The sequence below is a fragment of the Triturus cristatus genome, chromosome 8 (genome assembly GCF_964204655.1).
Source record: "Triturus cristatus chromosome 8, aTriCri1.1, whole genome shotgun sequence".
Classification (NCBI taxonomy): Eukaryota; Metazoa; Chordata; class Amphibia; order Caudata; family Salamandridae; genus Triturus; species Triturus cristatus.
The window spans coordinates 280,162,114-280,174,246 of NC_140591.1; the positions used below are offsets into that span (position 1 = coordinate 280,162,114).

General features: G+C 49.6%; 1 protein-coding gene across 1 annotated transcript in view; it reads right to left on the minus strand.

Moving 5' to 3' along the window:
• Positions 1–11,298, minus strand: part of LOC146801981 (uncharacterized) — a 114,810-nt gene extending 103,512 nt beyond the window's left edge. Inside the window, exon 1 of the mRNA XM_085623723.1 lies at positions 11,276–11,298. Within this exon, the coding sequence (XP_085479849.1) occupies positions 11,276–11,298 (23 nt within the window). The remainder of the gene's footprint in view (positions 1–11,275) is intronic.
• Positions 11,299–12,133: the final 835 nt, after the last annotated feature.

Sequence of the window (12,133 nt, forward strand, 5' to 3'; positions counted from 1 at the left end):
AATCCTGTCCCCCAGGCCGTTAACATTCCATGACAACACAGTCAAATCCCTACCCCCCATCATACGTAGGAGCAATCAGTCGTCCCCCACAGAGCATCTCGAGAGCAACAATACAGTAAAGGGCTTGCCTTGCGGTGCAAACAAACAACACACCCCCCCCACCCCCCCATCCCAACAGAACTCCCCCCTCCCTGCACCCCTGCATGAGCCCAGACAGCCCCCCCAAAGTGCAGTGTGCCTGTCGCCCCATAGATGAAAAACTAACTAGTCCCCCAGAGGAGGAGGGAAGCCCCCAACAGACCCCACCCGACCTCCATCGGAGGGGAACATAAACGATCAGAAAATGGTAAAGGAATGTTGTCCAGAGCAAGGCCTATTCTTCACCCCTCAGTTCTGATCCGGCGGGCCCTCCCCGCCAACCGCACCCCCCCCACCCCCCCGGCCCCGATCTCCAGGCAGAGTGTCCAACCAGTCCCCAGCCGCCTCGGGTCGGTCAAAAAAGTGCGTGCGCCCATCCACCTCCACCCTTAGCTTAGCTGGAAAAAGCATTGAGTACTTAAGGTTCAGGTCCCGTAGGCGACGTTTAACTCCAAGAAAACTCAGTCTCAGTTTTTGGACCGCCGGAGTAAAGTCTGGGTAGAAATGCACATCCATGTTATCAAGCTTGACCGGTCCCTGTTGCCTGGAGGTCTGCAGGATAGCGTCTCTGTCCCGGAAATTAAAAATCCGGGCAATGAGAGGCCGCGGCGGGGCACCGGCCTTAGGTCTGCCCCCAGGGACCCGGTGAGCACGTTCCACCGCAAAAAGCTTACTCAGCCCCCGGGGCTGGAGATGGGTAAGGATCAATTCTTCCACAAAAAGATCTGCCGCCTCCGCCTCTCGTCCCTCCGGCACTCCCACAATGCGAACGTTATTCCTCCGGGCCCGACCCTCGGAATCCTCCAGTCGCCGGTCCATCAGGGCGCTCGCCTGGCCAAGCCGGCGCACCTCCTTTTGGAGGGCCACCACGTCCGTCGTGAGGCTCGTTGTGGTGTGGGCCAGGGAATCGACCCGGTCGTTGGTTTTGGACAAGTCAGCCCTCACAAGGCTAACATCCACCAGGACCGAGTCTATCTTTTGCGCTAGGGTGTCGAAGCGCTGGTCCACTGAGGCCTTCATCTCTGCGATGGCGCCCATGACGTCCCGGAGGGTCAGATCCACCGGTTGAGCAGATGCCTCCGTCGGGCCCGCCGGGGATGTGCGCGATGTCTCCGGAGATCCCTTCTGGAGGGTGTAGCGGTCCATACTGTTGGATTGAGGCGCCGGGCCGCGGCGGGTCGTCTTCACCTTCGCCCGGTCGCCATCTTGTTTGGTGGACATGCCTGCTCTCCCACCGTCGCGCCAATCTCCTCGAAAGGGCCGATAAACCAGTTCACGGGTTCCGGGGGGGGGGAGGGCGACCACTGGGCCGCAGGACGACTCACGGCCGGCGGGTCAGCCGGGCACCTGGACAAGGCCACACCACCGCACCCCGCTCCGCAACCCTACCTCGCTTGAGGGCAAGGAGAGCGCAAAAGCGAAAGTGAAAGCACGGGGTACGCGAGTCGCCCAGCCCTGCCCGCCGCTGTTGTTCGCTTTGTCCCCGGATCGCCCCACTACTCCAATCCGGGGGGCCAGCGCGGAGAAGGCCGCAACCTTCAATCGGTGCTCCCACCGGTGTCCGGGGTCCGATTCGAAAAGGAAAAACGGATGGCGCCTCAGCTCGGGTTCACCGATGCAGTCCCCTCAACAAGGACAGGATATAGCCAGGATTAATTCAGGAGGTCTTGGTGGTCCTCGGGAGCCTCGCACCTACGCGGCCATCTTGGTTGCGCGCTAGGCTCCTCCCAGAAGATGCTTTCTTGAACATGTAAAACAAACCTGTAGCTTAAACAAAGTAGTAAGCCCTCATACCTAAAGTGCTTCTAGGACCGGGCCTGAAAACATTTTTTGACTTTTGTTTGACATTTAAATAAAATGCCTTCTAGAAACTGCAGACCTAATCATCGGACTACAAAATCGTTCACCACTTTAAAATGTGCTGCTCTAAGAGAAATGTATATATTTGCTTGCCCACACCATATGATTTCCTTATTTCTCTAAAAAATTTAATTTGCTATATTTTATAATGAATAGAGTATTAATAATGTTAAGCTTACTGAAGATATTGTTTTGCATGGTCTAATCAAGACTTTACTGATAGAAATGTTTAATTGCTTTAGACTAGCTCTTTGTCCACACAAAGGAATACTGACGACAGCTAACAGAATAGGCCTGCAAAGGTTCTCATGAGAACGTACCCTCATGTATCTAGTGCAAGACATTTAGAAACTTTTAGACAACTGCTCACCGGAATGAATGCTTACCATGGGAAATGAGAGGAGAGATGACAAGCCATTGGAATACCCATTTCCATTGGACAATAATGACTTAACCGTGCTGAATGTTGCGATAATGTTTTGTGTTTTCATCTATACGTGTTCCTAGTTAGAAAGAATCCACTTATGCCGTATATCTCTTAATGCCTTTATGATATCTTACCCTCGGTGCTTTATGCATTGTTTTACCTTATTCTTGCCCGAATTGCTGTGTGCTACTGCTAACAGCGTTTTCCTTTTATCCTGAGCTTTATGGGGAGATGTTCTCCTCGTGCTGATCATATCTACTGCTGTGATTAATCTCTTTTGATTTATAACAAGTTGCTACTGCAACTTGTAGGGTTAACGCTGCAGAATTTTCCAGAACTGTTCTTTATGGGGAGTTTATTCTTTTCACTAACTACAAGCTCCAGAATCTTGCTCTTTTCCAAAATAATTCTTTTTGGGTTCTTATTTTGGTTAGGACATTAGATTAAAAGAGGGACTATTTCCTTTGTGGAACAAGCTGTCTATTTTATGCTGACTCTGACAAAACCTTTCTTGATATTTTTGTAATTTTACTAATCTCAATAAAAACGACAAAAACAATTACTAATTTCTTAATGGGAAATAAAGCTTTGAAATGATTCCAAACCTCTCATCTTTGACTGAACATTGGAATAATGAAAGTTAGAAATGGGGGTAATAAAGTGTAAAGTATTTGTACTCAAAACACACATTAATACAGTGATAACAACACAAATGGACACCACACCAAAATAAAGTATCTTTATCTAAACTCAACAAACTCAAAACAACAAAAATCCAATATACATGTAATAAGAATACCACTTTAAAAAGGTTTCAAAAAACTATGGATGCGTGATTTCTCTCAAAGTACCTGTAGTTGGTATGAAATTCACAAGGCCAAACAGCCACGGAGATGGGAAGCGTCGTAAAACATAGAGATGCATCAGTCCCTGAGACCCTGGGGAGGCGATACGACAGTTCTGCTGCACGCAGAAGTGATGCATCGAATTCGGTCTGTAGGGGGAAGTAACGCATCGATTCCAAGATGGTTCTGGTATGAGGGTGATGCACCGGGAAAACGTGCCGCACACGTACAATGCGTGAAAATACTGGATGCATCGGTGATCGATGCGGTGGCGTCGAGTGGCGCTGCATTGGTTTCTTCAGCCGCGATCCCTCGATGTGTCGGTTCTTGCAGTGGCAACAGGCACTGCATCAGTTTCAGCAGCGGCGCAGCGATGCGTGGAGATTCTTCTCGCACATTGGTGCTGCGTCGGTTAACAGCCGCAAGGAGAGCATGTAGATAAGTCGATTACGCATTCAGTGAAGTTGGAGAAGGTTTATCAGGAGTACATGTGAAGGACCACCAGCTCAGGCAGCAGCTAACATCCAACTGCCCAAAGGTCCACTCTAGGAACAGAACATTCTGTTTTCATGTCATGACACATAGAATGCAGAGTCCCAGCCCAGCAACAGAGATAGAAAGAAAGAAAGGCAAGGTAAAAGGATATGGAATAAAAAGGGAAAAAAGAGGTAAGCAAAAACCACAACACATCTTCCTCCCATATAATTGAACAAGAAAATATTGCAAAGTTACAGAAAGTGAAGAATAAAACTGCAGTGAGAAACAAAAGTATTGCAGTCACAGTGTCTAGAACATTTCATAGTCATGATGCCAGGTCGGCCTGAATCTCAACCTCTGTGAACTCCCCAAAATAGGCGCATTAGAAACAGAATCATCACACGCAGAACCAGGACTATCACATAGCCCAGAGAGCCCAGACACACTTAAAGAATCAAAACCTTATTCACGTCCACGAACATTAGAACCAGGTTGCCATTTGACTAACCTGGACATGCTCCACACATCACCAGAACCCAACACGACAATATTCTTCCTGACTTCTTTAATGATAAAGGGTCCCATAAACCGTGAACAACCTTTCTTCAAAAAAACAGGATTCCTGATCAACACTTCATCACCACACACCAACGGTTGAGAAGAGAGGAGTTCTTTAGATCAAACCTCCCCTTGTATTTCTCCTGGTGAAGTCTTTGTCTAGAAGCAACCTGTTCATCCATTTTTACAGCATTCACATCCAACTTCAACCAGGCAGGACTCAACTTGTCATGAGGTTTCCTACCTCTCAGAATTGAAAAAGGAGAAACCAAAGTCAAACAATTGGGGGTATTATGGTGAGCCCACCATGTTTCTCTGAGCACAACACTTGACCAACTTATTCATGCTTTCAGCCAGACCATTAGCTTGTGGCAATTACAATGCCGTCTTAAAGTGAGTGATAGATAATTCTTTTAGAAATGTGCTCATCTCATGTGAGACAAATTGGACCCCGTTATCAGTGATGAGATGCTTGGGAACACCTTCCCTGTAAAACTCCTCAGAGAGGAATTCAATAACAGCTCTAGTGTTGACAACAGCCACACATTTGGTGACCACCCACTTAGAGGTGTAATCCACCAACAACATCACATAGCGCTCATCACGGGCAAACAAATCAAAGGGTCCAGCGATATCTAAACCCAACTTTGACCAGGCTCAGATGGAACTTCCACAGGCGAGAGAGAATTCTCTACCTCCACACCAGATTGATCCAAAGGTAACCTGGAAAGCCAATCAGCAACGGCATTCTTCGGTCCAGGCACATACTACACCACAAAATTAAATTCAGACAACCCTTCCATCCAATGTTTGATTCTGGGAGAAAGATTGTCAACCACCCTGCAAGTGAAAATTTGGCACATAGGATGATGATCAGTCCTGACAACCACAGGTAAACCCCAAAGATAGAACTTGAACTGACGGATAGGCCAGAAGACCACCAACGCCTCACGCTCAATCACAGAGTAGCGCTCCTTAGCACCCCTGAGTGAGCGAGAAGCGAAAGCAACAATCCTGGTCTCACCATTCACAACCTGCAACAGGACTGCCCCTAAACCAAGCATGCTGGCATTGGTGGACAGTATAGTTTTCTTGCAAGCATCAAAATGCCCCAACGTAGGCATGCGACTAATTACACTCTTAATGGAGTTAAAAGCAGAAGAACAATCATCAGACCATGACAATTGAGTTCCTTTCTTGAGCAGCAACCTGAGGGGAGAATAAACACATGCAAAATTTGGAACAAACTTGGAGCATGTGTCGATTTTCTTGTAGTTGCGTTGCTTTTCCAGCTCCCAACAGCAGGAACAACCTCCAGGTGCCCAACACAGTCACAGGTACCTCTTAGCAGGTCAGAACTCCCAGCAAGGAAGTTCAAGGGAGCTGGGGGTGAAGTTTGTATCCCTGAGACTTCAAAACAGGAGGCAAATTCTACTCAAGCCATTGGAGATCTTCCTCAAGCAGGAGGGGACATAGCACACAGCAAAGGTCTTGTCTTTTCCTTGGCAGAATCAGCTACTGTAGGCCAACCCCAGTTAGCATGCAGCAAAGGGCCAGTACTCCTCCTCCAGTTTCTTCATTTCTTCTCCTTGGCAAAGGTTACAGAAGAAGTCTAAAGGTATGGGCTTTTAGGTCTAGTACTTATACCTCAAAATGTCTTTGTTCTCTTGGTGCAAGGGCCTCTGGGCCCAGTCCAAACCAGTTCTGTCGTCACTGGTGTGGTATGACCGCAGGGGGTGGAGACAACAAGTGAGACAGGCCCTATTCAGGTGCAAGGAATCTCCTCCCACTACTCTAAATTCAGCCAGGGTCTATTCAGCCCAGCTCTGAGTCATCCAGAAAGGGCCAGGCACACCTCAACTCCCAGTGGCTGTCTACAGTGAATGCAGATCCCCAGCCTCTGTCACTCCAAAACCAGACAGTCAATACACAAACAGGCAGAGGCACACAGAATTGTTAAACAAGAAAATGCCTACTTTCTAAAAGTAGTTTAACAAAAAAGGGGTGACCCTGTGTCCCTCAGAACCTGGATATATATTAGTAAACAAAGAGTGGTTCTGTCGGGTTCTATCAGTTACTTTGTCAGCGCACTTACTGTCACATATGTATCCCAATTTTTAAATTTAGTATCTCAACCGCCTAGACAATGAAAAAACTTTTCCAACAATAAAGACGTGAATCAAGGCTGTCAACATGTGGTGAAACATTTACACATAAATGGTGATCATGTGACATATGTGCTCAGTGCTCAACAAGTGTGCAATATATACAGAGTGGTCAAAGTTTATGTACATGCGAGGGATAGGCCAGATAACAGTAAAAATCCAATGGCTTTGCTGGCTAATAATGTTCCTTTTGTTATGCAGAGCCTTGGTCAATCTGGGCTTTGAGTGGTCGTCGACGTTTCAACCCATAGTGTGCTCTATTGGGTAGTCATGCTGGGTCTTCATCAGGACAGGACAGGGGGAGGACAATGACAGACCAGGGTGAACCAGGCAGAGTCCTGGCTACCTAAGCATCAAATGTGGCCTGGCGGTAGAATCAGAGTGGGCCCAGGAGTTGAAATTCTAGAAGTATAGGAGGAATCGGTAATGCGGTGGAGGGCAAGCAGGCATCCGCCCTGCGTTGCCGCTGCAATCAGTCAGTCCAAAAGTGGCATTTTCAAGCCCACAATTTAAAAACCATCTTTACTAAAAGATGTGTTATTAGATTCTGAGTTCAGAGAGCCTAAACTTTATTTCTCTGTCTTGTCCTAATGGGAATGTATGCTTGTAAGATGTTACAAAGCATTTCCCATTCTATCCTATGGGCAAGATAGCCTTTCAATAATGAAAAACAAATCACCAGTATTTCACTATCAGGACATGTCACACACACCAGTACATGACCTACCTTTCACATACACTGCACCCTTACCAGGGGGGTACCTTGGGCCTACCATAGGGGTGCCTTACATGTACGAACAGGGAAGGTTAGGGCCTGGAAGGTGGGTGCACTTGCCAAGTCGACATGGCAGTTAGCAAACTGCACACAGACACTGCAGTGGCAGGTTTGAGTTTACCTTTTCAGGGCTACTCATGTGGGTGGCACAATCAGTGCTGCAGGCCCACTATTAGTATTTGATTTAGAGGCCCTGGCACACTTCAGTGCACTTTACTAGGGACTTAACAGTAAACCAAATATGCCAATCAGGGAGAACCAATGGTAATCACAGTTTACACAGGGAGCACTTGCACTTTGACACTGATCAGCAGTGGCAAAGTGCCCAAAGCATCTAAGTTAGCAAAAACGAAACACAGCACAGCATCAAAAATAAAGGGGGTAGGGGGGCGGAGCTTGCTCACAACCAAGATGGCCGCTTGAGCCCTTAGCTCTATGTCCTTGTCACACTATCTGCAATTTATCCGACGTTCTCACAGCGCCCCATTCTTAAATCACCGAGGCCTGCCTGTCTGAAGACGCCGGGAGCTCAGTGATCGAACTCCGGTTCCTTTCTGGCCGCGTACGGAGGAGCTGCGTGGCCTGGAAGTTACCTGCCTTGCTAGGCCCGGATCCCCGAGCTGTGGTGGGATGAAGCAGCGGCAGCAGGTGTGCGGCGTGCTGCTGTGTAGCTGGGAGTTGATTTGGTGCCTCACACCCTGGTGCAAACTGCTTGGCCTGCGGATCCTGCGCACCTGGAGTCAGCGTGGTGTCCCTGGGGAGCAAACTGTGCACAGCACATTGTGTGGAGAGAGGTGGGGGGCCCGTGGTCACCTGTTACTGGCTGGCCGATCCCCGGCAGCCGTTAATGGACTCATACATACCATCAGCGCCGAAGTGGTGAGGTCCCCTACCCCAGTGCCTGGGCGTGAGTGCTGAGCCCGTGGGGTGAGTGGGCTGGAATTGGTGCCCGGAGCAGAGCAGCGAACCGGCCCGAGCGGCTGAGTGACTCTTAGCCCCCCTGGGGCCACTATTTTATAGCGCAAGTGCGGAGCGCGTTGGGCGCCTTCTTGAGACGAGGGGGTGGACGAGCCCTGTTATCGCCGATCCGGAGTGTGGCAGGACTGGGGGGGACCCCCACCAAAGGGATTCCTGCTGCGTGCAGATTGAGGAGCTCGCTACCGAGGAGCCGCGGTGGGTTGGCGACCCTGGCCTTGAGACAGCTATACCAGTGTGCGTGTCATACATGAGAGAGGTGAGATCGTAGTGGTGAAGAGCACCTCAGGAGGTACAGTCTTTTCCGCCATCTGTGGCCTCAACCCTTGGGATCAGCGCTTTTGAGTTACGTATAGCCTCACACGGTGCGGGTGCTGGAGATACTGCGATGTTGGATCGGGCGGCCTGAAACGCTGCGGTGTACACCCGGTGAGGTGTGGTGATGCTATAGCCTGATAGCTGGGGCCTGGCCTGGTTGCGCGTTCCTGGACACACCGAATCAGGGAGACACCCTGTGCGCTACAGTGAGTATCCACCGGCTGGCGCAAGCACAGGGACACGGGTCGATGGTATCACTCTGCGGGGGACCTCGCTCCATAGGAAGACTGCTCGGTGGCACAGATTGGTGACGTTCGCAGTGCCATTGAACCCCGGCTGGCATCTGGAGTGCGGTGCTTCAGGGCTGGTGGGTTGGGGGGTTCTGCCTGACTGGCCCAGCTGAGTATCGAAATGGGCAGAGTGGACAGAGCTCGACCCAAGCTCTCATTCGAACAGAAGTGATAGAAATCACACGATGCCTTCACGAATGGGGCTGGAGGAGTTCTGCCCACCCCCGCGTCCGAGGTCCCTAGCCCGGATATACGGGAGTTGTTGGTGGCCATGGAAAAAAGCTTGCAAACCGGAATCACCTCTTTGGCACGAAGATGGATGCCCTCTCCTACCGGATGGACAGAATGGTGGAGTGCTTAGATAAGCATGCAGAACGGTTAGACATGTCAGAGTGGAGGCTCACGGAGGTGGAGGAAGCGTACACTACATTGGACACTGACCATAAGCAACTGGGGAGAGTCCTGCGCGTCCTCCAAGATAAGACGGAACACTTGGAAGCTCGTTCTTGTTGCTGTAACCTGAGAATCACAGGCCTTCCGGAGTCCACCCCACTGGTAACATGGAACACTTTATTGAGAAGTTGTTGGTCATGCTGCTTTGGGAGGGTGTCTTCTCCGCCATGTTCGTGGTGGAGAGAGCACACCGCTCCCTGGGGCCACGCCCATCCCCGGGGGCACGTCCACGACCGATTATTGCAAAACTACTCAATTACCGAGACAGGGATGCAGCTCTGAAACTGGCGAGGGAAAAAAGGTAATTGACTTATGAAGGCTCTGAGATATCATTGTTCCCGGATTTTACTATACAAGTGCAGGAAGCGCTTCGACACTTTGCCCCCATGAAAAAAGAACTTCGAGACATGGGCATAGACAACGCAATGCTGTACCCAACAAAGCTCTGAGTCAACAGACAGGGCCGTTCCCACATCTTTACAGACCCAAAGGCCTTGCAGAAGGCCCTAAAGGACTGGTCCAAGGAGCGACTCCACAGCCCGGACCGACACCTGCTTTCTGAGGCAACTGGAGGATCTCTAGAGGAACAAGACTGATGAAGTCACTTGGCAGCCAGATGATAAGTATGGTCATGCGTCTGGGGCGCTGTGGGGGGGGCGGCTTTGTGAATGATCATGCAGTTGCTGACTGTGGGTTGTAACTACCCATTCTTGCCAGTGGGTGGGGGGGAACATTGGTGCGGCCTGTGATGCATCTCGTCGCAGAGGAGGCGGTCATCGGCCTGGACACTCAGAGTTGGCGATGGCAGATAGTGGCCGGGGCGGGGCCATGCGGCTTTGCTCGCAACCGTGCCTGATTTTCTACCAGTTGTTGGCATAGCTCCACGGACTGCTGGGATCTGGGCATGAAGGGGCTCCTACCTGTCTTGGGCCACTTGAAAGTTAAGGCCTAAGTATATTGAGACTGTGAAACTGTATAATATTTTTAATTGTTATCCATAGTAGGACGAGCAACATCCGCCCGTGAGTAAAACACAAAAGGGAGTGGATATTTGTCTGTTGTGGGGGGAGATTGGGAGCTCTAGGGGATGAGTCACGACCGAGTTAGGGGAGGTCTGTTGTGGGTGGGGGGGTGGATAGATGAACAGGGAAGTTTCGATGTTGCATAAGTTTTAAGCTCTACGTCGGTATGTTCAATATGAGTTTATTTTGACTTTGTTGCACAGGTCGGAATACATAATTTGTTCAACTGCATACGACTGGGGGAGGCGGTGAGGCTAACACGTTAGCGGCCATAGGTTCCCTTCGTGCACTTATGTGGAATGTACGGGGACTTAATAGTGCTGAACTGTTTCAATAGACAGAATTTCGACTTGGCCGTGATTCAGGAGACACATCTACCAGCAGCAAAGGACTGAGGGACAACATTGCAATATCAGATTTCACCACACTTGCCAGAGGGGTGCTGACATGGGTTAATCCTAGGTCGGCATTTACAATGGTCCAATTGGACTTAGACAGAGATGGCCGTTTTGTGATCTCCAGGTGTCAAGAGAAGGGAGTTGATCTCATTGTAGTTAATGTCTATGGCCCTAACTACGATTGCCCAGGGTTTTTCCATACCCTTGCTAGCATTGTCCATAAGTACCCGGAGGCGAGGTATCTTTGGGGTCAAGATTTTAATCTAGTCAGGAACCCTAATCTGGACAGATCGGGGGGACCGATGAGGCGCACTTCCGCGGCGGCCAGGGCACTTGAGAGTGCGATGCTTGGCATGGATCTTTGCGATGTATGGCGAATGAGATTTCCGAATAGGGGAGGTTACACACATTACTCTACTTACCATAATTTGCACACACGTATTGATTACTGGTTGATTTCCTCATCTCTTATGGGTCACGCTCTGGAATGCTTTGTACTCCCTCGTACACTATTGGATCATTCTCCTCTTTTGCTGGTACTTAATATACCAAAGAAGACTGTTCTGCCATTTACTTGGCGGTTTCCGCCTTATTCATTGCTAGACCCTGTCTTTACAGAAGACATGGCAGAAGCTATTGAAACTTTTTTCAACATAAATGTGGGGTCCGTGGATAGCTTCCAGGTCATATGGGAGACCTTCAAGGTCTACATCCGGGGTGTGGCTATGACTAAGCACTCGGGTGTTCTGCGCTCTATCCGACAGAGATTGGCCGATCTCAAGCGGAAACTGGGTGACTTGGAAACACGCCAACAGCTGTGTTACGATGAGGCAATATCAAGTGAAATCAAAGAACTGCTGGGTGAATATCATGACGCAGCTGACCGTGAAATCAAGCATCTAGGCAAATATGCCACGGCACGAGTATATGGGGAGGGGGACAGGCCGGGTTCGGTATTAGCGCAGATATTGAAGGCTAAGCGCGGCAAAACGCTTGTCACTGAACTTAAGTCGGCAGAGGGTGAGATACTAACAGATGAGGTGGATATTGCGGCTAGGTTCAGGCAATTCTGCGCAGAATTGTACACGGCGCGATCGTCCGGCACGGAGGAATTAATCCTTGCCTATCTCGAGCATATTAAATTACCATTTCTCACCAACACCCACTGGGAGTTTCCTATACGACCCATAGAAAAGGAGGACATTTTACTGGCCCTGGCTGGTATGAAAGCCACAAGCGCTCCAGGTTCGGATGGCCTCATAGTCGGCTTTTATAAAAGCTTTCTTTATCTACTGCTCCAGCATCTCTCAGTGCTTTTTGATGACATGTGCATGTCGGGCACAATGCCACCAACGATGAGAGAGGCGATAATTGTTACCATTCCTAAACCAGGTAAACCCTTAGACGAGTGTGGGTCCTATCGCCCGCTCTC